General features: G+C 44.0%; 1 protein-coding gene and 1 non-coding gene across 2 annotated transcripts; both read left to right on the top strand.

The window, feature by feature from the left end:
- Nucleotides 1-1,696: 1,696 nt before the first annotated feature.
- Nucleotides 1,697-21,285, top strand: LOC121200377 (cadherin-20-like). The gene is made up of 11 exons (XM_041065646.1): nucleotides 1,697-1,976; nucleotides 6,162-6,456; nucleotides 6,868-6,987; nucleotides 9,519-9,686; nucleotides 10,493-10,680; nucleotides 11,307-11,560; nucleotides 14,362-14,498; nucleotides 16,089-16,210; nucleotides 16,638-16,755; nucleotides 17,801-18,052; nucleotides 19,312-21,285. The coding sequence occupies exons 1-11, from the start codon at nucleotides 1,761-1,763 to the stop codon at nucleotides 19,827-19,829; spliced, it is 2,388 nt and encodes a 795-aa protein (XP_040921580.1). The 5' UTR covers nucleotides 1,697-1,760; the 3' UTR covers nucleotides 19,830-21,285.
- trnae-uuc lies at nucleotides 17,346-17,417 on the top strand. The gene has a single exon. It is a non-coding gene; the product is annotated as a tRNA-Glu (tRNA).
- Nucleotides 21,286-22,434: the final 1,149 nt, after the last annotated feature.

The following is a 22,434-nucleotide window of genomic DNA, read 5'->3' as shown; positions in this document are numbered from 1 at the left end:
AACTGAGTTTGGTGATTCAGAGAGTCTACAGCAGCACAATGCACTCTCTCTTACAAAACATAATGGAGTCAACCCATGAGTCAAACAGTCTCTCTTTCTTCCGCTGTTTTTCTTCCATCAGCCTCAAACTTTCCATCTCCCCCTGCTAACAGCCTCTTTGCATGACCCCCCCACACCCCACCACCCCACCCTCCTTCTGCTTTCTCTCTGCCTTTTGACCATAAATCTCCCTATTTTCCCCCCCGAGCTCGTTAATGCAGGACGAGCGGGCAAATGCTGCCAACCTCCTAATGCATAAAAACAAGATGCAGATGTAAAGAGGCAGCGTAGGTGCCATGCGCTGCAGGTGAAAAGGTACTGATTAGCTAAAACCGATACGTAAACCTCAAAAAGCTGCAAGAAATTCACAGAACTGACCTCGCTGATGTGCAAGATTCCTAGGTTGTGTGTATCAAACAGAGCAGTGCAGAGGGAGATGGTATCTAGAGGCATGAAATCCAACATCCAGGCGATACCATAGGGGCCTTCAAAACCTGAGGTATGGAAAAAAGAAAAAAAAAAAAAAAAGGAGACAGTACACTTGTAATGAGCCGTGTGCGGTGCTGAAGGGAACTTGTAGAACTTGTAGAAGATGGTGTGAGAAAAGCCGAGCAGGGGTGTTAACAGAAACACTAGAATCTCAGAACATCACACCCCCGGGCCTTTTACAGGAGGTGTGAAGGAGCTCACCTCTCCGCATGACAGGAAGAGCAGGAAGGAAGGAAAAGAGTGCGGTTACACACACTGGTTTTTTTTTTCCATGTGTATTGGCTGATTATCTCAAGCTGGGGAGAAAGGAGCTGAATCTGGTGTGGTATTAGTTATGTTTCCATTTAAAGTTTCAAGCAAAATTATGGAATTTTAGCTTTAACTGATGAACTGGTGCAAACATATTCAAGAGACTGTGACAAGAAATAGTCAACATTTTGGAAAATAAACTTGTGTTTTCTTGTCTGTGTGTCAAATATGGTGCTAAAGCCAGTGCATGGTTAGCTTAGCTTAGTATAGAGGCTGGACGCAGGGGGAAAAAGCTTTTTTTTTTTTTTTTTTTAATAAAAAAATGTATGCCTAACAACATCTGTGCATGCACAAACAGAAATTAAAAACTATATTTGTGGTTGTAAAACACACACTACGTAATGATAAGAATAATCTGAATAAAAAATCAATTTATACATCAGAGTCAACCAGACACGTGTGGTGAGGCTTCTGTCTCCAGACTTTTCTATCTCAACTCAACGTAAAAAACTTTTTTTCCACTTTGGCTTTTTATGGGGAAACAGAAAGTACTTATGAAAGCAGGTGAAAATGTACCTATTGTCCTCGTCTTCGTCTCCTCTCATATTACGTCCTCTCCTCCTCCGCCTGACCTCTTCGACAGCATGAGAGGAACCCCTCATTCAGCTGTGAGAAGGCACACACAGACACACAGCTCATTACAACCCAACAAAAACTCAGTAGTAGAGGGCTAATCTGAAGGCTGGAGAAAAGACAGCAAATATGTGTCATCCACTGGTCTACAACAGTGCAGCACAGCCAAGGGCTCAGCATACAACAAAAGGATGACGGTGTCCAAAAGGACATAAATCTGAGACTCATCTTTCCTTTCCTTTTTTCTCTTTCAGGGCGCCAACAGCAGCCAGAAAAAAAAGAAACCAGGAAACAACTGCACTCCTGAAGAAAGAGGAAAAGTCTTTCCAAATACTACTCTGTGCTTCACAATGGGAGACCAATTGCATTTTCCAGCAGCCAGAAGCTTGCTCCCAGTGGCACTCTGCATTTTGACCCTTCTGCCTCACAGCCTTCTGAGTGAGCTGGCGGAGGAGGACAACACAGGACGCTCAGCAGTACTCCAGAGGGTGAAACGAGGCTGGGTGTGGAACCAGTTCTTTGTCCTGGAGGAGTACACCGGACTGGAACCACTTTATATAGGAAAGGTCAGTACCGACTACATGCTGCACTGTATGACCATGCTCACATATATGCACACACACGTAGCAGGGCTGCATGAAGAAATGCAAAACACAGAGTTTTCTGGAAGAAGGCAACTTTTCTGCATGACCTTTCCTACACCTGATGGTTGACATCACCTGGGTAACATAAAACCTGGCGCTATGTCGCGGCTAGCAACGCGGCTAGCATCGCGGCTAGCACATTTTAACCTTCAACTCGACGGCAAACACAAACATTCAGTCACCGAAACGCTTTCACAGCCGAGGGCACACATTAACGGAACACATTCATTCATACGTGGGTTATTATTGAGCATTCATACCTGAAAAGGGGAATGTTTAAGTGCAAAGATAAGCGGAAGCGCTGTTTCCTCTGCTCACAGGTGTAATAGTTCTCACCAAGCTCTGCAGCTCTACACTCCCCCTGCTGGAGACCCCCCGACTACTACTTCTTACCTCTGACGTGGAAATTATTTTAACCAAAGAAATAAAGAAAGCATAATACTGTGCTTCAACATAATGTAACTGACGTAAACATAAAAATGTGAGACATGGCTTAACAGAACTGTCAACAAATCAGAATATGAACATAAGACTGAACCTCACACTAACGCTGTTTCATCCTTCACATACTTTCCGTCAAAATTAGATATGGTCCTCAACGCTTATCTTTCTCTTAAACATCCACAAACACACTGTATCTTAATACATCAAATCTAGCAAGTACTAGATTTGTCACCAGGTGCTTTTTGAAAGAAAGTTACCAAGTCTCTGAGTCACTGTTGCCAACTTAGTGAATTTGGCTGCTGCTGGTCCAGAGCTGAGAGCATGAATGCAAAAGAGAACATCATGGGTGGGTGGAGGAAAGCTCTGCAAAAAAAAAAAAAAAACTATTTAATCCTTGGATACACTGACATCAGACAGCAGTGATTGAGTTAATTGACCTGAACCGAGGCTTCACTCAGTCGGCTTCGTTCCACAGAAGAAGTGAACAGCACGTCTGTAACACAGCTGACATGCTCTGAAAAGAGCAGACGACCGATGCTCACAAAGGACCACTTTGATCGTTCCGTTGCTAAAGGGAATTGAACATTTGATCGATAGTTGTAAGGCCAGTCATCATCAGTGAAGAGACACAACAATCTTGCAAAATGAAACGAAAATTGCTGTTACATTGCCCCAAAAAAAGTGTTTTTTGGAGAAGCTTTTCATGTCTGAGTTGTCATATGTATGTCCAGTGTTTGAGCCTGAGAGTGCCAATGCAAAAATGACCTGCATAGAAAAATAGTGTACCATCAATTCAACCTGCACAATCAAATCAATATTATAATCACTTTGATCAAGATCTCTCACAGGGAGTAGGGTTCAAACCCACGACCCAGAGAGACTGAGTCTCGTGCTCTAACAACTGAGCTAACCTGGCAGCACACTGTATTGTTTTACATGTAAACTGTGAACTGAGATATCTGATCTTTATTACCTGGTAACAAATAGAAATAGCATTGAACTCAACAAAGTGTGATTCCTGCGGATCCTTCTGTCAGAACTTGGATGTAAGATCTCTCGGAGCCCATATGCAGAGCCGCTAAAATTCCTGTCCCGATCTTAAAACTCTGATTCCAGACCTTTGATTGAATTTCTCTCAGTATTCCTCATCAGCTTTTAAAACACCACAGTCCCAACCACTCATCCTCTGAAATTTCCCTTTGGGAATGATGCAAACCTGCCTAATTAGTGTTCTGGAATAATTTCACCACCTCCGCTCGGGAATACCGAGGAAAATGGTAGATTCCAAAAAGTCACATGGTCTGACCGGGTAGAGGAGTAACAAGTCCTGAGGGAGTACTGCCAGAGATATACAAAAAAGTACTGTATCTGCTTATGGTCTATGAAAAATTCCTTACAATCGTTGTAGCATATTCACTTCCATCCTACCGCTTCTTCTTTCCCATTTAGCATTTCTTCACTGATTCTTTTCAGGCCGCCCACCCTAATTTTTTCCAAGCTGAATGACATAAGTGATTCCGACAGGCTGGGCTGCTACCCAGCGAGCCACTCAAGGCCGAAAGCCATTGTAGAATATGACAAAGCAGGAGAAAGATGTAATGTAGCCTCCCCCCTTAGGTTTTTTTTTTTTTACCATCAGCTCAAACTGCTTTGCCTTTCCTCTGTTGAGGAACTTAGTATTCAGAGCCGTTGGGATGTTGGAGTATTTGGGCTTTAGGCCGAGGCTGAGACGGAGCAGGTAATTGATAGCCTGAGTGTCAAACTCCCTCCTTTCATAGGCTTGGTTGGAAAGGAGGGATCACTGGAGGAGAAGGAGGATGAAGCGAAGGAAAGGTACAGGCCTTAGATATATCACTGCGAGACACGGGGCTGAAGCCCACAATGGGGTGTTGATTAAAAAATCTATTCTGGGCCGAGCTGGGCTGCACGGCACTTTGCAGGAGAGAGTGCAGGTGGGCGCGGTGTCCAAAGAGATAAGAAAAGCTGTATTGTCTGCTGCTCTGGAATGATAGCTATTGTGAACATTGCCGCCAAACTATCACCAGAATAACAACAAGTGCTGTAGCTGCAAACTTTTAGCAGTTCGACAAGCTCAACGTGGTCATTTCACTTAGTGACCCCAGACAACAAAAGGCCAAAACAAGTATCTTGAAAGGAGTGTGTTTTTCAGCAGGGGGGAATTTTTGTGCTGTGCTGTGCTGTGCGCTCGCTGTGCACGCCTGTTGATTATATGACACAGACATCAATGGGGGCATTTAATTCCGCTCTGCCAGAGTGATGGCAGTGAGTACTCATCATACACAGAGACCCTCTAAGTACAAAGTAAGGAGTGATTGCACATCAACAGGCTGGCATTTGCACTTACAGGCCACAGAAGACCTCTGATTGCACTGCAGGGCCCATGGCAACAAACAGGCTGTAAGCTGTGATTTGATACCTACTTACAGCTACAGTATTAAGGTACGCTTATAACCACACGCCATCCCTGGAGGTCTGGAGCTGATTTACCCACTGCTTCAATTAGGAGGGAATATGTTGACAATATCGTCATGTATATGTATGTAATGTAGCATACAGACTGAATACAGGAAATCACGTCAGCATTAATTGAAAATAGAAATAGATAGAAATGATTTTCTAAATAGAAGGTGCATCATTTTGATTTATTTAAAATGAACCAGCGTCCGTGCGGTTAAAGTGCTGACTGCGAGGGCATTTGCATCCACATTAAAATGAACCGTGCAGGGGTTTGAGCCAGTATTATAAGAAGTCCCCCAATTTTAAAAGACAGAAGGTAATTTGACAAATAAACCTCAACTTGTCATCATATTTAGTATTAGGCTTCAAATCCTTTGAAACAAGTGACTCAAGTGTCAGGGCTGCAATTAAATATAATTTTCAAAATCAGTTAATCTGTTAGTTATTTTATGATTTATCAGTTCATTGCTTAATGTTGGTTTCACATTATTTGTTTTGTCAGACAAACAGTCTAAAACCCAAAATTATTAAATTTACAAAAAATATAAAGAAGAAGAAACGCAGTGGAGAAGCTGGAACCACAGAATGCTTTGAATTTTAGTTGATAAATAATTCAAGTGATTAATTTTTCTGTTGAAATCACTGGATGTCGTACTATACCAGGCCTGTGGTGAAGCTCCATTTGTGCTTATTCTCATTTCTGTAGTGATTTTTTTTTGCTGTCGCCCTGCTCTTCATCAAGTGAAACACATGTTCAGTTGGACCGAGATCATGTGGCTCACTTGGACAGACAAGAACTTTCCACTGTTTGGCCCCAAAAAGTCCTTTGGTTGTCTTGTTTGTTTGTGTGTTTGTTTAGGAACACTGTGCTGCTGCATTGTTCTAAAACTGGGGACTATGACCTAATTAAACTTACTCAAAAACATGTCACTGTCCTATAATTGTAGACTGCACCATATGTCAGTTTGATTCTTGTTAGTTTCAACCTGTGACTGCAGATGATTTTTCAGTTTTTTGACCAGCTGTTTGGGCACGGATTTGACCGTATGGGACCACTTATACTTGTCCCAGGTCACTTCCAAAACCCCTGAGATGTCCCCAAAATAGATTAAAGAGTGGATCTTTACTTTGGGTGAGTAAACTGTGGAATAAAACTTTTTGACTGATTCAGAAACATCTTTACAGCTTCACTCAGACATGGATAAGGGCGACGGCTCCATTAAGTATATTCTGACCGGCGAGGGCGCGGGCACCACTTTCACCATCGATGACAGCACAGGGGACATCCACGCCATACAGAGGCTGGACCGGGAAGTGAAGGCCCAGTATGTCCTCCGCGCCCAGGCCCGCAATCGCCTGACGGACAGGCCTCTGGAGCCTGAGTCTGAGTTCATCGTCAAGATCCAGGATATCAACGACAACGAGCCGAGGTTCCTCGACGGACCCTACCAGGCCACTGTACCCGAGATGTCCAAAATAGGTAAATAGAGAGAGACAGAAGGAGACAGAAGGGCTAAAATGTTGCCTGTGCATGTTTGTGGTGTTTTGGGGTTTTTTGTTTTGTTTTGTTTTTTGTAAGGGAGCGGCTGCTGGAAGTTTACAGCCATGGTGAACAATAGCAAAGTACATAATAGCCCTGCAGAGTTATCACTGTTGCTTGTTCCTACAGGCTCGTCTCCATCTGCTTCATTCACTATTCATAAACCTAGTTTTGTGGTTACTTTGAAGTAAATAAGCATAGTTAATTCCTGGAGCTGCTCCAGCCACAGATGGAAAAACTCCAAAATTACTTCTTTGATTAATATGTTAATATTGACATAGCTGATCGCTATCTTCCTTTCTCCTCTAATTCTCATTTTGCCCACTCCTCCTCACCTTTGCCTGTACCCAGGAACATCTGTGATCCAGCTGACCGCCACAGACGCAGACGACCCCACATATGGCAACAGTGCCCGTGTGGTCTACAGCATCCTGGAGGGCCAGCCTTACTTTTCAGTGGACGCCAAGTCTGGTACGACACACACGCGCACACACACACACACAACACTCTTTCTAAAACACTGACTGAACTGTAACCAGGGAAACCAGCGTTTTTATCCATTGCATGTGGAGTCTGATGGATTTCAAACTTCACCAGACACTTCAGCTATTTTATGAGCTCCATATGAATTTGTGATAAGTATGAATGATAATAGATGACGTGATAGAGTCCATTAACCTCCACTGACCGGCAGGATTTACTAACATTCACTGACAGCTACTGTTAATTCCCCACCTTATTCAGTATATACACTGCATCACACTGTAATTGCACCACAGTCTGATTTTAGCTGTCCACACTTTAAGCCCCTTTATCTACCAACCAGCTCTGAATGTGGGAAGCTCAGCATGGCTCCTGTTGTTGCTGTGAGACAACCAAACACTTATCTGAAACACTGCGCTCTTTTGTTGAAACTTGCCGTATCTCAAACTCCTGGCACTCAGCAATAGAAACACACTAAGCTCAGAGTGTGACTTCTCTGCTGAAAATGAGGACAGGCAGTTAGCTTAGCTTAGCATAAAGACTGGAAACAAGGGAACACAGCTTACCTAGCTCTGTTCAAAGGTTTAAAAAAAAAATCTGTACCAACACCTTTAAAACTCACTAACACGCTGGATGCTGTTTGTTCAGCCTGTTCACAAAAACACAAAAACAAATGTTATTTTTGAACATAACAACCTGGCTAGTCCTTTCCCTCTGCTTCCAGTGTTCAGAGTTTCAACAACAGTTTGTGTTTGGCCTTTTCCTGTTTCCATGTAACAGCGTCCCCATGCACAAAGCCAGCTCTATAAAGTAATGGTTTTTTGCACTTTGGTGTGGAAGAACCTGACTGGCTTATAAAGAGCCCCGACCTCAACCCCATCCAGCATCTTTGGGATGAAGTGGAACACTGACTGTGAGCCAGACCTTTTTAGCCAGCACAACCTCATTAATGCTTTTGTGGCTGAATGGGAACAGATCCGTGCAGCCAGCTTCACTATCTGGTGGCAAGCCTGGCTGCATAGGAGTGGAGGCAGTCAGATGAGCACATTAAAGGTCAAATAAGATGTTAAACAATCACATACGGGTGGAATGCTCTGTGTCCGAATACATTTGGCCACATAGTGTAACGTCAAAAATGTAAGCAAAGTGGAGGCAATAAGAACAGCACACAAAACTAAAGCTCCTTAAGCTTTAATATCTAACTGCAGCATTACTGCACATGGTAACAGCATTCACAGCTGAACTCACCACATCCAAAAATCCATTAGTTTCCTAAAAGCAGAGAGTCACTGGCCATTGTTTACCACAGCTGCCTCATTTCCTTGTTTGTCAGCACTGAAATCTGTTGCCAAACCTCTCAGGCTGCGCTGCCCATCAGCTGCCAGTCAGACTGCTGCTGCTGTAGGTTCATCCATCACTGAAACACAAGTGGCTCTACAGTTATCAATCAGCCTCCCTGATTCGGCTGTAAGCACAGCAGTCAGACTTTCATTGGTGCAAAACTTCAGCGAAGTCTCAGAGCTGTTACGTGCACTCCTTGTCTTACTCAGACATCCACTGACCTTGGTTGGAATGTGCTGTGTGGATGCTGGCTGTGGATGTCTCTGGTAATAATACATTGTTGACGGTGGTGCTCAGATGGGATCCAGAGAATGGGGAGAGTGAACCAGGCGTCCTTGAAGGCTGAGGCAGGTTAAGGCAGGTTAAGGCACTGCAGTCACCTGGTTTTACTCAAAGAGGGTCAGTAATCAGGTTTCTTCTGTGTCCACAATCATATTTTTGAACCAAAACTGGTTAGTTTCAGGCATACTCGTGTCTGTTGTCTTAATTTGTTCAATTATTGTGTTTCTCAGCTGACAGAGCAGTTAGAAACCAGGCTTTGCAGTGACAGAGTACTATTTTTGTCTTACATTGGGAATGTATCTGACATTTATTCATTAATTTATTGTCAACCATGGAAATTAATTTACTTCTAGAGGCTACAATCTTCAATTCACATGATGATCCTACGCACAATGAAACCAAAGGGACAAGTGATAGAAAACATTTGGTGTCGGTTCAGCTAAAGCTCTAACACACATCCATTTCAGTGAAACATCATTTTTTATACTTGTAGTTCAGTAGACCCTGTTTCAGTTTTAGTGAATAATATTAAATATTCATCACTAAAGAGGCAACAATCAAAGTTAAAGTTTGAAAAAGGATTTATTAAAAGGAGCAATCAAAAAAGAGAAACACAGAAAGACAAAAATCTCTCATGTGAGAAAAATGTTCCAGCTTTAGCTTGTGGTAAGAAACTGAACCCCCCATGGCATCAGCTAAATAATTGCTTATAGAATAGAAATGGATGAGAGGTTTCACTATACTGTGTCTTGCCCATGGAGAGCTTTGACATTCCAGGACAACATCGCTTGGACACATGACCCTAATCTGTGTCACCAGTTCTCTGCCGCTGACATTTAATTCACCTCCAGTGTCTCCGTTTGACCTTTTTCTTTCTCGTGGTTTTCCCTCCTCAGGCGTGGTCCGTGTGTCCCTGGCAGACATGGACCGGGAGACCAGAGAAAACTACACCGTGGTCATCCAGGCTAAGGACATGGGTGGCCAGCTGGGGGGGCTCGCCGGCACCACCACCGTCAACATCACGCTCAGCGACGTCAACGACAACCCGCCCATGTTTGACCAGAGTAAGCGGCAGTCTGCACTTGATTCAGTTCGCCCCCCCCCCCCCCCCCCCCCCATCCCACATCCAGGAGAGTTTACTGGTTTTGTAAGGGTGGCTCCAGTGAGAATCAGCCCCCTACCACATCTCTCCACCTCATTTCTCTTGAGCATCCAAGCCGTTAACCCCTCTGTCCTTCTCCCTCTGTCCACTTCTGGCCACCATTCCTCAGTCATTTGCCCCCTGGCCTCCTCCCTCCCCGCCTCCTCTCAGCCACCAGTCGCCCCATGCTGTCTCTTTGATTATCCCCATTTCTGCTTCTCTCATTACCGTCATCCTGGGGTCAGGGGTTGTCGAGCTGTCTGTGGTCATCTGAGCCTGGCCGACGGGTGGCTTCACTCCTAGACAAAGAAAACACCCGCCACCGCTGCCGCCCCACTTCCACTCCCATCACTAGTCCCCCACCAATTAACACCATCACTTCGATGGAACTTTGATCGGTTGTGAAGAGCTTCAGGGATTCCCCTCTGCCAAGCACAATGTGCAGGCATTTCATTTTGGACTGCAGGGAGCACCACAAATTGGGCAGCTGTCACCTCTTCTTTGAGGTTAAACAGTAGATGAAATTCAAGCCGACCCACGAGACTGTATATAACCAAGTGTGAGGCGTCTATGGAGCCATTTATTTTCGGCTGCCTCTGATGTTGAGAGGAGAGAACAGCAGTGGGGAGAGAGATGCTGGAAGATGTGTGGCTCCCTCTAGAGGACAGAAGAGCAAAGCAGATGGGAAAGTAATGACAGGATGATCACTGTGTCACTTTACCTCCCCAGGGTTGTACCAGATGAGTGTCCCAGAGTCAGCTCCGGTGGGTTCAGTGGTGGGTCGGATCTGGGCGAAGGACAGGGACATCGGGGTCAACGCTGAGATGAAGTACAGCATCATTGATGGGGACGGTAGAGACACATTTGACATCAGCACCGACCCCACCAACCTGTTTGGCATCATCACAGTGAAAAAGGTACACAAGGAAACTGATCAATCAATTTTTATCACACCACACAATTACAGGTAATAGATCATGTAGAATCTGATTTTACCACACGCCTTTACAGAATCTGTAATATTTGTTCCCATATTTATCAAACTTTCAGTCTATAAAGACATGTTTAACTAATATAACTTGGAATTTTTGATAAATTTCATAAAAGAAGGCAAAATGACTTGAGTTTTGTTTAGAACCCTGATACAAACCCCCAAAACCTGTCATACAGGGAGAAAGTTACAAAACTCCATTCAAAAACTGAGAAATTTAATTTAGCCTTGAGTTGGGTAAACATTACACACCTTGTAAAGTGCTGTCTACAGCCCGTTCTAGATTTTAAGTGTCTTTTAGTAAATTCGGCAGTTAAACAGACGCATTAAATTTGACTTTTTTTGAAGAAACACCCATTTGGATCTCTTCACCTTTCTGCAGTTTCCTAGCATTCCTAGCAGTTTTCCATGGCATGTTACCTCCTCTGGTGATCTTTAACTGGACATAATATGTATAAAGTACTGCAGCAGATTCTTTCATTAACAATAAATTGGCACAAATTTAGGTGTTTCTTGACTTGACTGAGAACTTTGTGTGTGTTCACCCTCCAGCCACTTAACTTTGAGAACAAGCCCAGTTACACCCTGAAGGTGGAGGGTGCCAACACCCACCTGGACCCGGCCTTTCGCCACCGCGGGCCCTTCAAAGATGTCACCATCGTGCACGTGAGCGTGGAGGACGTGGACGAGCCTCCACTGTTCGGCTTGCCAGCGTACTACATTGAGCTTTCAGAGGACACCGAGATCGGGACATTGGTGAAGACGGTGTCGGCCAGGGATCCTGATGCTGCCAACAACACTGTAAGGTGAGGAAAACAATGAAACAATCATGGCTTCATGTCCACGTCAGGAAATCCAGCAAAGAAAACAAACAATAAATACTGACTCTGGAAAAGGATCATATGGACTTGACAACTCTTTCAAATTAAAGATGCCAACAAGCAAGAAAATATCATTAGATGTGGCTGCTATTTAGCTGCTGTCATTAAATCTCATTATGATAACAGTTAACTGCAGAAAATGGTTCAACAGCAGTGAAATTTTTCCCCTTATTTCTCTTCTCTTCTTTTCCTCTGAAATCTTTAAATATTAATGAGCAACAACTTAACGAGGGCTTGCAGACAAAGTTTTCTTGCTAAGAGTGGGAGTCAAAACAGATGTTTTCTGACTCTGCTGGTGTAACATTACCTCACCACCAGCAGGGGGCAGCATCACAACACGTTTTCTAAGAGCAACAACTACAACTGCAAGCAGTGACTGAGCAGTGGGACGGCTGATGCTGATGGAGCTGAGGACAAACACAATAATGTTAATAACAACCTGACAAATTTAAACATGCAGCAGTTAGTCGGCACACACAGGCCAGAAGCTGAAGTCTTTCACTTCTCTCAGTTATCTGAGTGTATGTTTTGTACGGAACAGATGTTGCGTGTTGGGTTGACAGTCCAGACTGAACCTCTCATAAACTAATTAGATATAAAGCCTTTAATTAGGCTATTAATCATCTGAAGGAATCAGCGACTGCGGCATTAAATGAGTGTTTCTCATGGCACAAGCTGCACCCCGTCCCAGCTGTCCGATTAGGGCTGGCGGCACGGCGGCTGCTTGTGTGTGTCGAGTTTGTGTTTGCTGCTAAATTCACACTCATCAAATTAAGGGCATTGAAAGCACCATTGCATTATGAGATTTTTAGTAAAATGGACACTACATTTTTCATTCATTCTGCCACCTGTACTGGTTTGCTTGCAGTGGCAGCAGGTTAACCAAGATAATCCAGAGGTCTTCTTCTCAGCCGAGTCCTCCTCATGGGGGAATCCTGATTAGTTCTCAGGACGAATGGGATATTTAATCCCTCCAGCGTGTTCAGTATTTGCCTAAGAGTGTTCCCCCAGTTGGACATGCCTGGAATGTACCTGGAGATGTACAAGAGGCAGCCGAATCAAAAGCTCGAATTTTTCCCTAAAATACACTACATTGCAGTTTACTGTATATCCGTTTTGGAATCTAAAATTACACAGATCATGGCCGGATTTTTTTTGACATAGTAAATGTCTTTCAAAGCCTTGGATCTGTAGATGATCCTGACCTCCAGGTTGGAAAGCACCACTCTAAACTCTTTGATGCTGTAGGAACTCCACCGGTGACAGTTAACTGAAAACTATTTCACTCCTGGATAGAGAGGGAATCTGAGCAGTGAGCCACTGATGCAGCTAAAGCTCCAATGTGAATATCATGTTTGACTGAAATCCCCAGAGCTGGAACTGTGTTCTAGCGTTGCATCAGTAAGAGATTTTCAGAGAGCCAGGTTGGAGTAGCAGGTAGCCGAGGAATGAGTCGAGGGTGAGAGTGAAGAGCTGAGGGCAGATACTGCAGCAACAACAACATCAGATGACAGATAACGACGAAAAGCAGCAGGTGACCTTCAGTCCCTCTGTCTGTCTCATTTCCATTTTACATCTTTCTCTCCTTTACCAGCTGCAGCATGACTGGCAGATATATCTGAACCCACACACACACACACACACACATACACTTTCACCTGCTATTTGATACACACACACACAGCAACCCCTCCTCATGACTGTGGAGGAGTGATATTAATAGAGACCCTTCAGGGAGATCCTTGCCAGCCGTGGATGTGCCAGTCACGACTGTTCCCTGTCGGCACACGGTCCAAAGCACACACACTGCAAACAACCCTACAGACATGAACACACAAACACACACACTGCTGCTAAAGTGACTGTAATACATCAGTTTGACAACACCAGTCTTTTATTAAACAGTTCATCTGCACATGTGATGGAGATAAACAGTTTAATTGTGTGTTTTGAGTGTTAATAAGTCGTTTAAAGGCAGTATGACGCCAAACATGGGGTGATTTCCTCATTCATTTAATGCTGTTTAAGATTCTTCGACCCTCACAGGAACCGAAAATGTACAGAAGTCTGAGTCAGCACAGTTTAAAACATTAGTTATATAAGAACATGAGAACATCAGTATCAGCTTTAAACAGTAAATCGACCAATCGACTTTCTAATCAGCAGCTTTCCTGTTGATGATTAAGTCTGATTCAGGCACATACACACCTTTACCTGTCCCAGGTGAGAGTAGAGCGAAGCAAAGCTGCAGGTGAACTCAGTCCATGTGTGAATGCAGGACACCTCATGGTTACATAAACAGGTTTCTGCTCCACAGGCTGGAAGAGGGCATGCTCTGCATTCTCCTGTTTCTCCTCCTCCTCCTCCTCCTCTGTGTGTGTGTCTGTGTGCGGCTGTGCGTTTGTGTGTGGCTGCTGTTGCATGTCGCTCTCTGAAGAGTGTTTTGGAAATCAGCCCGCGGTGGCAGGAGGTGAGCCAAGGCGGCACGCCGCAGGTCTGTGTATCCCCGGCGTCGGTTTGGCAGAGGAGGCAGATACTCTGATTAAGCCTTATCTGGAGCCTCTTCTTCTTATTGTGCCCTCAGAAGCTGCCAGCCTGTCGCCTTATCGCACAGATACACACACATGCCACACATACTGTATTGTGTATGTGTGGCAACCTCCCAAAAACACACAATAATGCACTTCATACAACACTGATACTCACATGGCATTGTGTGCCACCAGGTATTCCATCGAGAGGTCCAGCGACCCCGACAAGTTCTTCTACATTGATATCACTTCCGGGTCGCTGATGACGGCACGTTCGCTGGACCGAGAGGAGATTGGCTGGCACAACATCACGGTCCTCGCAATGGAGATGAGTACGTCACACGCACAGACACACAAACACAAACAGACTTATGTGTCCTTATTTCATGCCAGTGCATAAAAATGTTTCCGATCATTGTGGTTCAAGAAAAAACAAGAAAAAAAAATGAAATGTAAAGCTGTCGAAACAAATACGTCTAAAATAACCAAGATGGTTTTTCCTCTTTTTCGACAAACTGACATTATGTACCACTTAAACTGAACTAAACTTTCCCTCGACAACAGGCAGCGTTTGTTAGTAAGAACCAGTGATTTTAGGAAAACAGCTCCTGCAGAGTTATGTAATGTAGAGCAGGAGATGCCCTACAGATCTGCACACAGCTGGTAGCACTGAAAGTCACCTTCATCCTCCTTCCCTGTGCTTTGTTTGTCTGTCTCTTTGTTTAGTAGACACACCTAAAAGGAGATGGTAATTGAATTAATGACTAATTAAATAACTTCCCGCATGGAGGCTAATTAAAGATGAGGCGGAGATGAAGGGGGCGAGAGAGGGCACAGATAGGAAGAGATAAAGACAACAAAACACTGGAGAAAAGTGTGGAAGATTAAAATGAGTTAGAACAAAGTAAAAATGATTCTCTGTAGTAAATAAGCAACACTAAAAGCAAAATGAGTTTTATGAGAAAAGTCATATCACTGCACAAAGTTAAATGGCACGACATCACGGTTCTTTTTATCATTTTCCAGTAAAGGAGTTTTAATATTTCATGCAAAAAAAAAAAAAGTTCAGGAATAATTTGATAATCTGCCCTAACATGCAAATTAAACAATTAACAAAAGTTAAATGTGAGATTTACAAGCTGTCCATAGTCTTGTTTCCAAATCACAGCAGGGAAAACAGGTGTTGAGCAGCTGGAATTCAGTTTTCATTCATTTTATGTTTTTTTACACCCGTGCTTTTCCTACTGTGACATGTCAAAACGTCTTCTGTGGAAAAGACGAATTAAAAACTTGACTTTATCATCTTCTTTCTTTTGTTTGGAACAACTTTCCCAACTCAGTCAATATTCACATTTTCACTGAAATGTGCTTTGTGCTGTTCTTTAACTCAAATAGATTTTCACACCACTGATTTCACTTCACGCAGGTAAAACCTCAGCACAGTTGCAGCACTTTCACTTGAGCTGGATATTAAATTACTTCTTTCCGACCCTCAAACACACACACACACACAAACAAAAACACACACACACACGCATTAACACGAGGCCGCATGGAGCTTCGACCTCCAGATCCAAAGTCACACCATTGATTGATCGATCATATGATGAAACCTGAGAAAGTAGTTACTGCCCACTAATTGCGTTTCTATTGCCTATTACACAGCTGGTTAAGGTATGCAAATTGCTGATTGGTAATGAAGAATAATAGAACTGTAATGTAAGTGTGAGAGGCCCTAATGTGCCGCAGGCTCACTGTAAATGAGGGGAAGATTAAGAGAAGCACAAACTGAGCTAAGCAGGATCTTCAAACAGTCATTTATCTGAGTCTATCACCCCATCTAACAGCTTCTGACCAGTTTGTGTATTTACTGTGTGTTTACTGTGTGTGTTTATTGTGTGTGTGTGTGTGTGTTCCTGCAGATAACCCAACACAGATCGCAAGTGTGTCTGTGGCTGTAAAGGTCATGGATGTGAATGATAATCCTCCTTTGCTGACGCACTACTTGGAGGCTTATGTGTGTGAAAACGCCAAAGCCGGGCAGGTACGGAAACAGTCATCTGTGGTTTGTGGTAAATGTAGTTCACACTGCTCTTAAACTCAGATCTGAGTTACATTTTAATGCTGCTTTACATTTCTTCTCCACCGAACTCCATAGGGAAAATACAAAAGTTTTCACTCCGCTACATTTTCCGTAGCTAAAGCTACCAGTTACTTTGAAGATTAAGGGATTACATACAAAATATATTATAATCCTAAAAAGCATGATGTATTGTGATCATCTGTAATTTAATGTTTGCTCTCATACTCGAGTGTGTTGCCTCATGGGAGCTGCAGCTGCTCTAACACCAAGAAAATAATCTATATAATAATATATGTTTATTGTAATGAGAAGAGGGATGTAAATATGGTGAAAGATGAAACAGAGCCTTCCTCACGCTGAGATCTCACTGTGTGTTGATGTAATCCAGCTGATCCAGACAGTGACAGCCGTGGATCCAGATGAGCCGCTGGGTGGACAACACTTCTACTACAGCCTGGCTCCAGAGGCCGCAAACAACCCCAACTTCACCCTGAGGGACAACCAAGGTAGACCTGCAGACAGGCTGTCGTGCTAAAAGTCAGGGTGTTAGCTCTCCAGCAGTGCTGCATGGACTAGGATTGAGCTTTGTAGTGAACTATACACCTCCAATTCTGACTGGGTTGCAGACTAAAGACAGTGCAGACAACAGCAGGGGTTCCCCCCACGGTCCAGAGGTCAGGATTCATTCATTCATTCTGCTGTCAGGTGTCTGCAAAGTGCAGTCTTAATCCTGGATGTTTAGTGAGTCTAAAAGCTTTAGCTCTGGAGGAACATGGCCCTCAGCAGGTCCCCTCAGAATCCAGCTGAATGGATCATAATCTGAAGTATGCTGGAAACATATAGTTCTAATATGGCCTGGAGGTTAGGATGCTTGGTTTTTACCCAGGAGGCCGGGGTTCAACTCCCAGTGAGCAAACAGCTTTACAGCATCAAAGCAACTCAAAGTGCTTTTACATAAGATAAAACTAATTTCTGTACAGAGAGTGACTTATTTAATTTCCCACTGGACATTACTAAACATTCAGAGCTACAGAAAGCATATTTAATCATCAGATCAGTTGCTCTGGATGAATAGCACCATGCCTGATGGATATATTCCCATATGGTCTAGCGGTTAGGATTCCTGGTTTTCACCCCGGCGGCCTGGGTTCGACTCCCGGTATGGGAACTGGAGTTTCATCTTTGCAAACACAGGAGAGACTGACATCTTTACCAGTGTGGCATTAATCCAGGGCAGGACTGTTGTTATGATGGAGGCCGCCATGTGCTCTGCCTGTGTAGCACAATACCAACCACAAGTAACTTTAGCTGTATATATCTATACTGTACCTGATGCAATACAACACTACTGAAGTAGACTCTGAAGATGAGTCTGTGCTCATCCACCCTTAACTTCTGTGAACCTGAATGCATCCTCAGGTACAGGAACCTTGTTATCTGTAAGAGCTGTTGTGGAACAAGTGATCCAAGCTCAAAAGTCCCTCGAACGTCTTGTCTCTGCGTCTCTGCACATTAGCTCAACCTTTCCCTGACCTTTTTGTCTCTTTCCAGACAACACAGCGTGGATCCTGACTCGGCGCGGAGGCTGGTCACAGCAGGACCAGACAGTTTTCTACTTGCCCATCTTCATCTCTGACGGCGAGCAGCCGGTCCAGACCAGCACCAGCACACTGACCATCCGAGTGTGCAGCTGTGACCAGGAGGGCAACGTCATGTCATGCAATGCCGAGGCCTACAGTCTGCCTGCCAGCCTCAGCAGAGGAGCCCTCATCGCCATCCTGGCCTGCATCTTTGTCCTGCTGGGTGAGTTATCTGCGTCCTGTTGTGATGGCGCAGAGAGAGGAGCCAGTGGCCTTTTGTCATTTAATGATATTTAACCTGATAACATGTCAGGTAAAACCTCAGAGAGTCCCCAGGATACCTGCAGGTCTTGAAATGCCTTAAAAAGCATCGGCTGAAAAATTGTCCCAGCCCTCTGACTTTATGTAAAACATGTAAATTATTTTGTTATTTTTTTACTGGTCTGCAGAGAGAGATAAAGCATCCAGGAAAAAAAAGTGTGATGCTGCAGGGCAGCTGGTGCTGGACATAGGAGGGAAGATTGCACACGAGTTGTAACTAAAAATGAAGCTTATTTTACAGAACTAAGAAGGAAATCAATGCATAAACAAACAAAATACAACAAAACCAAACAGGCTGGAAGCCACAGGGAAAGGGAGACTGGGCGACTGCCACTAGCTAATATAGTGTAGCCAGACCAGGTGAGCTGACGACCGAGCTCCACCCATGAGGCTCCTGCAGAGAGAGGCCTGCTCAGAGAGGGTTCTCACACCAGGATGCAAAGATTTGCATGCACTTGTAATCCTGAACACACTGGGAGACGCTGCAGCTGGCTGCGTCCGACGTTTGCTAACTGACAATTTACACTCTGGTTTCACATCCTTTTTCTTCTCTTGTTGTGAGCCAGCGTGCAGCAACGCTAGTCACTTCTGAGGAGACAAAATATGTTGAATAATAACATGCATATTCATTAGTCTGGCCTAAATAGCACATTTGATGTTTATATGCTGCTTCATTCTGGAGGAGGCGCCACAGATACTTGACAGGAGCGCACTCACTGGCCTAAAGGTCAAAGTATAAAACAAAGTGCTGCAGTGATTTAAATCGAGGCCAGCTGCTGCCTGTAGGCTGACCCTCAGTCAGTGGTTTTACATTCTGCTACAACAATTAAAAATACAGCCTGACAAGGAAAATGTTTTCTAGCCGCATATTCCAGTTAATGGCAACCGCTTGATGTTTTAATGCATTCATGTTCCTGTCCTCCTGCCAGCCGCCAGGCTCTTTTTGCAGACGTGTTAAGAACAGAGACAAACGGCAAATTCCCTCATTTGGAAACTACCTCAAACTAGCAAATGTTTGGAATCTTAACTTGATAAATTACTTTAAAACATGAAGTGTAAACAAACTAATATTAAACAGCTTTAACCACCAGTTACGACTTTACAAATGGCTTCCATCTGTCTCCACAGTATGCTAACAGTTTTTTTTTTCCTTTGCAACAGTGATGATTCTGCTCATGCTCTCCCTGCGGACTCACCGTAAGAAGCCCTACCTGTGCGATGAGGAGGAGAACGTCCACGAGAACATTGTGCGCTACGACGACGAAGGAGGTGGCGAGGAGGACACCGAGGCCTTCGACATCGCTGCCATGTGGAATCCACGTGAGGCGCACCACCACCTGGGCAAGATGAGACAGGACATGCTGCCGGAGATTGAAAGCTTGTCACGATACGTCCCTCAAGCCTGCGTGATGGGTGGCGGCGGGGACAGTAACGTTCACGGATATGTGCTGGCGAAGCTCCTGGAGGCTGACATGGACCCGTGTGCCCCACCTTATGACTCCCTGCAGACCTACGCCTACGAGGGGGAAGGTTCGGTCGCCGAGTCGCTCAGTTCGCTCCAATCAGGAACCTCGAACACCGACCACGAGTACGACTATCTCAACGACTGGGGGCCTCGTTTTAAAAAACTCGCAGAGATGTACGGCGTGCTTGAGACAAACAGTCCTCCACTGTGGTAGAACTCCTGACCCTATGCCTTGTCAATCTTAGACAAAGTACACCAAGAAAAGGATAAAAAGAGAGACGAAAAACACATCAGAGAAATGACAAAACAAAAAAAGTGTGCGAGGAAGAAACAATAAAGCCAGGATGTGCTTACGTCCACATCCATGACTGTTAGCACTTGAATTCCTGCCGAAGCCTCGATTCTCCACAGCTTTGGAGGCCTGAGATGCCTGCAGCAGCAGCAGCAGCAGCAGTGTGAGCTGGTTTTAAATCTCCCCCAGAGATGGGGGCTTCAGAGACAGCCTGGATTGGCAGCCTCACGGGGCCCAGCAAAGAAACAGCTTCAAAGCACATGTTAACTCCCCCGCCTGACCCAGCCACAGGCAGAGCCCCTTTGGTTCAAAGTGTTCAGCAATTTATGCCAGAGATGAAAACGAGAGCAGGACTACCTTACTCACAGCACGGGAGACAAACTCTGAAATGCTGATCCACTGTTCGGAGTTTGTGCTTTTATACGACTCCAGCTACAACACTGGCGGACAAAGGACGCAGTGAGGAGTCACTGCTCCAGTGTGAGGCGTGTTCTTTTTGTTTCATCTGTGGCAGGTCTTAATTTATCTCTTTGTTTCACGTGCTGTATTTATATTTTTTGCTAACTTATTTGAGTACTTTAAACCGACACTGTACTTAAACTGCCGCTGTGTGAGGAAATCTTTAAAAGATCACATACTTGTTGTAACATACATGATGTAACTGCCTTTGTTTTCAGTCTGTGTGAGTAAAACGTTTTCCATACATCTCCAAATGTTACCTGACATGCACAGGAGGTGGCGATGCTGTAATCCCATGTGGGTTTTCCAGGCTGAGATGTTTGTTGTGTTATTGTTTTTGTACCATTTTTGAGCTCTTTGTATTGTAACTCTTTTTTTTTTTGTCCCAAAAACACGAAGCAGTTATGCGTTCACGAGGAGAAGAGGGAAGCCATTTTTTTTGGAAAATCCTTTGATGGAACCGGGTATGTCCCAGCAGACGATCACATTTTACTCAAGATGCATCCCCCGTAACCTGGATGAGCACATGACCGAGTCGCCTTTCATTTCGGATCCACCGACGTGCCAACAACAGTCCGATGGCAACGAGGCTTGATCTGTCCTGTTAGAGATACTGTGCTGTTTCTGTGCCACCACACAGATGTGGCTTAATCCTCCAATCCTGTGGACTACAGAGACATTGATAATCTGCATTAAGTGCCAAATGTAAAAAGGACAAAAAGAAAGACATTTTGGGGGGGGTGTGCAAAATACAAACACCAAAAGACAAAAAAGGATTTTACAAACTGGGAGGCCATTGAAGGAGCATTTTGATAATTTGATTGGGTGGAGTTTACTTGAAATCTATGTGGTAAGTCATGCTACAGTAAGTGGTATGTGAATGTAGATTTTTTTTTGTATTCTTGGTAATAAAAAGTTAAAAGATGGTGTTGCTTCTCTGTCCTCAAAATTGTCGTTATATTCACGGCACCAATGCAAGAAAAGAAGGGATCCTCTCTGAACGTCTTTCCTGAGTAGTTTGGAATAATAAACTGTTTCTTTTGGCAGCACAGAGCATTATGCAATCCCCCGAAGCATGACAGAAATGTAAGTCCTTCAAAAGAGAAAGTAGCTGTTTAAATTTGCAATCATATGCTAAATTGTCCTCCAAAGTGTTATTGCAGATGATTCCGTTTTCATTACAGTTTCCCTCAAAGTACTTAATTTGCGTGACTTATTTTGTTATGCAGCGATAATGTTTGGCTCTGATTAAAAGCCCATCCCCCACGCTGCCTGCCGTACCTGTGCCTGGAGCCTCGGTGGCACCTCCCAGCATCGTTCCATCTGATTGCTTTCACCATAACATTTATATGAACGAACAGAATCGTTGCCAATGGGAATCAGTCAGTTATATAAAAAAAAGAGTATCCACTTAATTGCTCATGTCAATCAAAACGATACCAGTGAAGGACAGGAAAGGCAAAAGGAAAGGAGAGAGGAGAGGAGGCAAGAAAAATGACGTAAAGATGAAAGGAAATTTTAAAAAAAAGTTAAGTGGACAGCAAAAGAAAGGAGAATCAAAGCAATGATCTACACTTTGTTATTATCCACTACTTTGAATTTCCATTTCCATTATCAAAACAAACAGCAGAGAAATAACTCTGAAATCAGTGGCCCTGGATTACCTGCTGGGCCGCATTCAGCAGTGAAATTGCACAGAAGATGAGCCCATAATATTCCCCAGATTTAAATTTTCACTTAAATGCCTCCACATCCTCTGCATGCTGAGCAGAACACTTCAATTACACACCAGGGATTTTTCTTTAATTTGTCTCTGTCTTAACAGTCCACAAAGGCTTCACGAATCGTTGTTTCTCAGTTTCCTAATCAGCATTTTAAACTAACGCTCTCTGCCCCCCAACCTTATCAAAATTAAACTCCACCATTTGAAAATATTTGCAAGCTTATAAAGGATTCAAGAGCATTAATGTGCAGAGTTTAGCTTCAATCGCTATGTTTGCATATGTCCGACGACGTAATAGTACAGAGTATAATTTGTGGTGTTTGAGGGAAAATGGTAACAGGAGCT

The sequence above is a fragment of the Toxotes jaculatrix genome, chromosome 20 (genome assembly GCF_017976425.1).
Source record: "Toxotes jaculatrix isolate fToxJac2 chromosome 20, fToxJac2.pri, whole genome shotgun sequence".
NCBI classification, from domain to species: Eukaryota; Metazoa; Chordata; class Actinopteri; family Toxotidae; genus Toxotes; species Toxotes jaculatrix.
The sequence above is the reverse complement of the archived record's forward strand: the minus strand, read 5'-3'. Positions and strand labels throughout refer to the sequence as shown.

Excerpts from the sequence above, each read along its gene's own strand:
- LOC121200377 (XM_041065646.1), top strand. The coding sequence starts at position 1,761 with ATGGGAGACCAATTGCATTTTCCAGCAGCCAGAAGCTTGCTCCCAGTG. Across the intron at positions 6,988-9,518 it reads TTCAGTGGACGCCAAGTCTG|GCGTGGTCCGTGTGTCCCTG; the intron begins GTACGACACACA and ends TTCCCTCCTCAG. Across the intron at positions 16,211-16,637 it reads AAAACGCCAAAGCCGGGCAG|CTGATCCAGACAGTGACAGC; the intron begins GTACGGAAACAG and ends GATGTAATCCAG.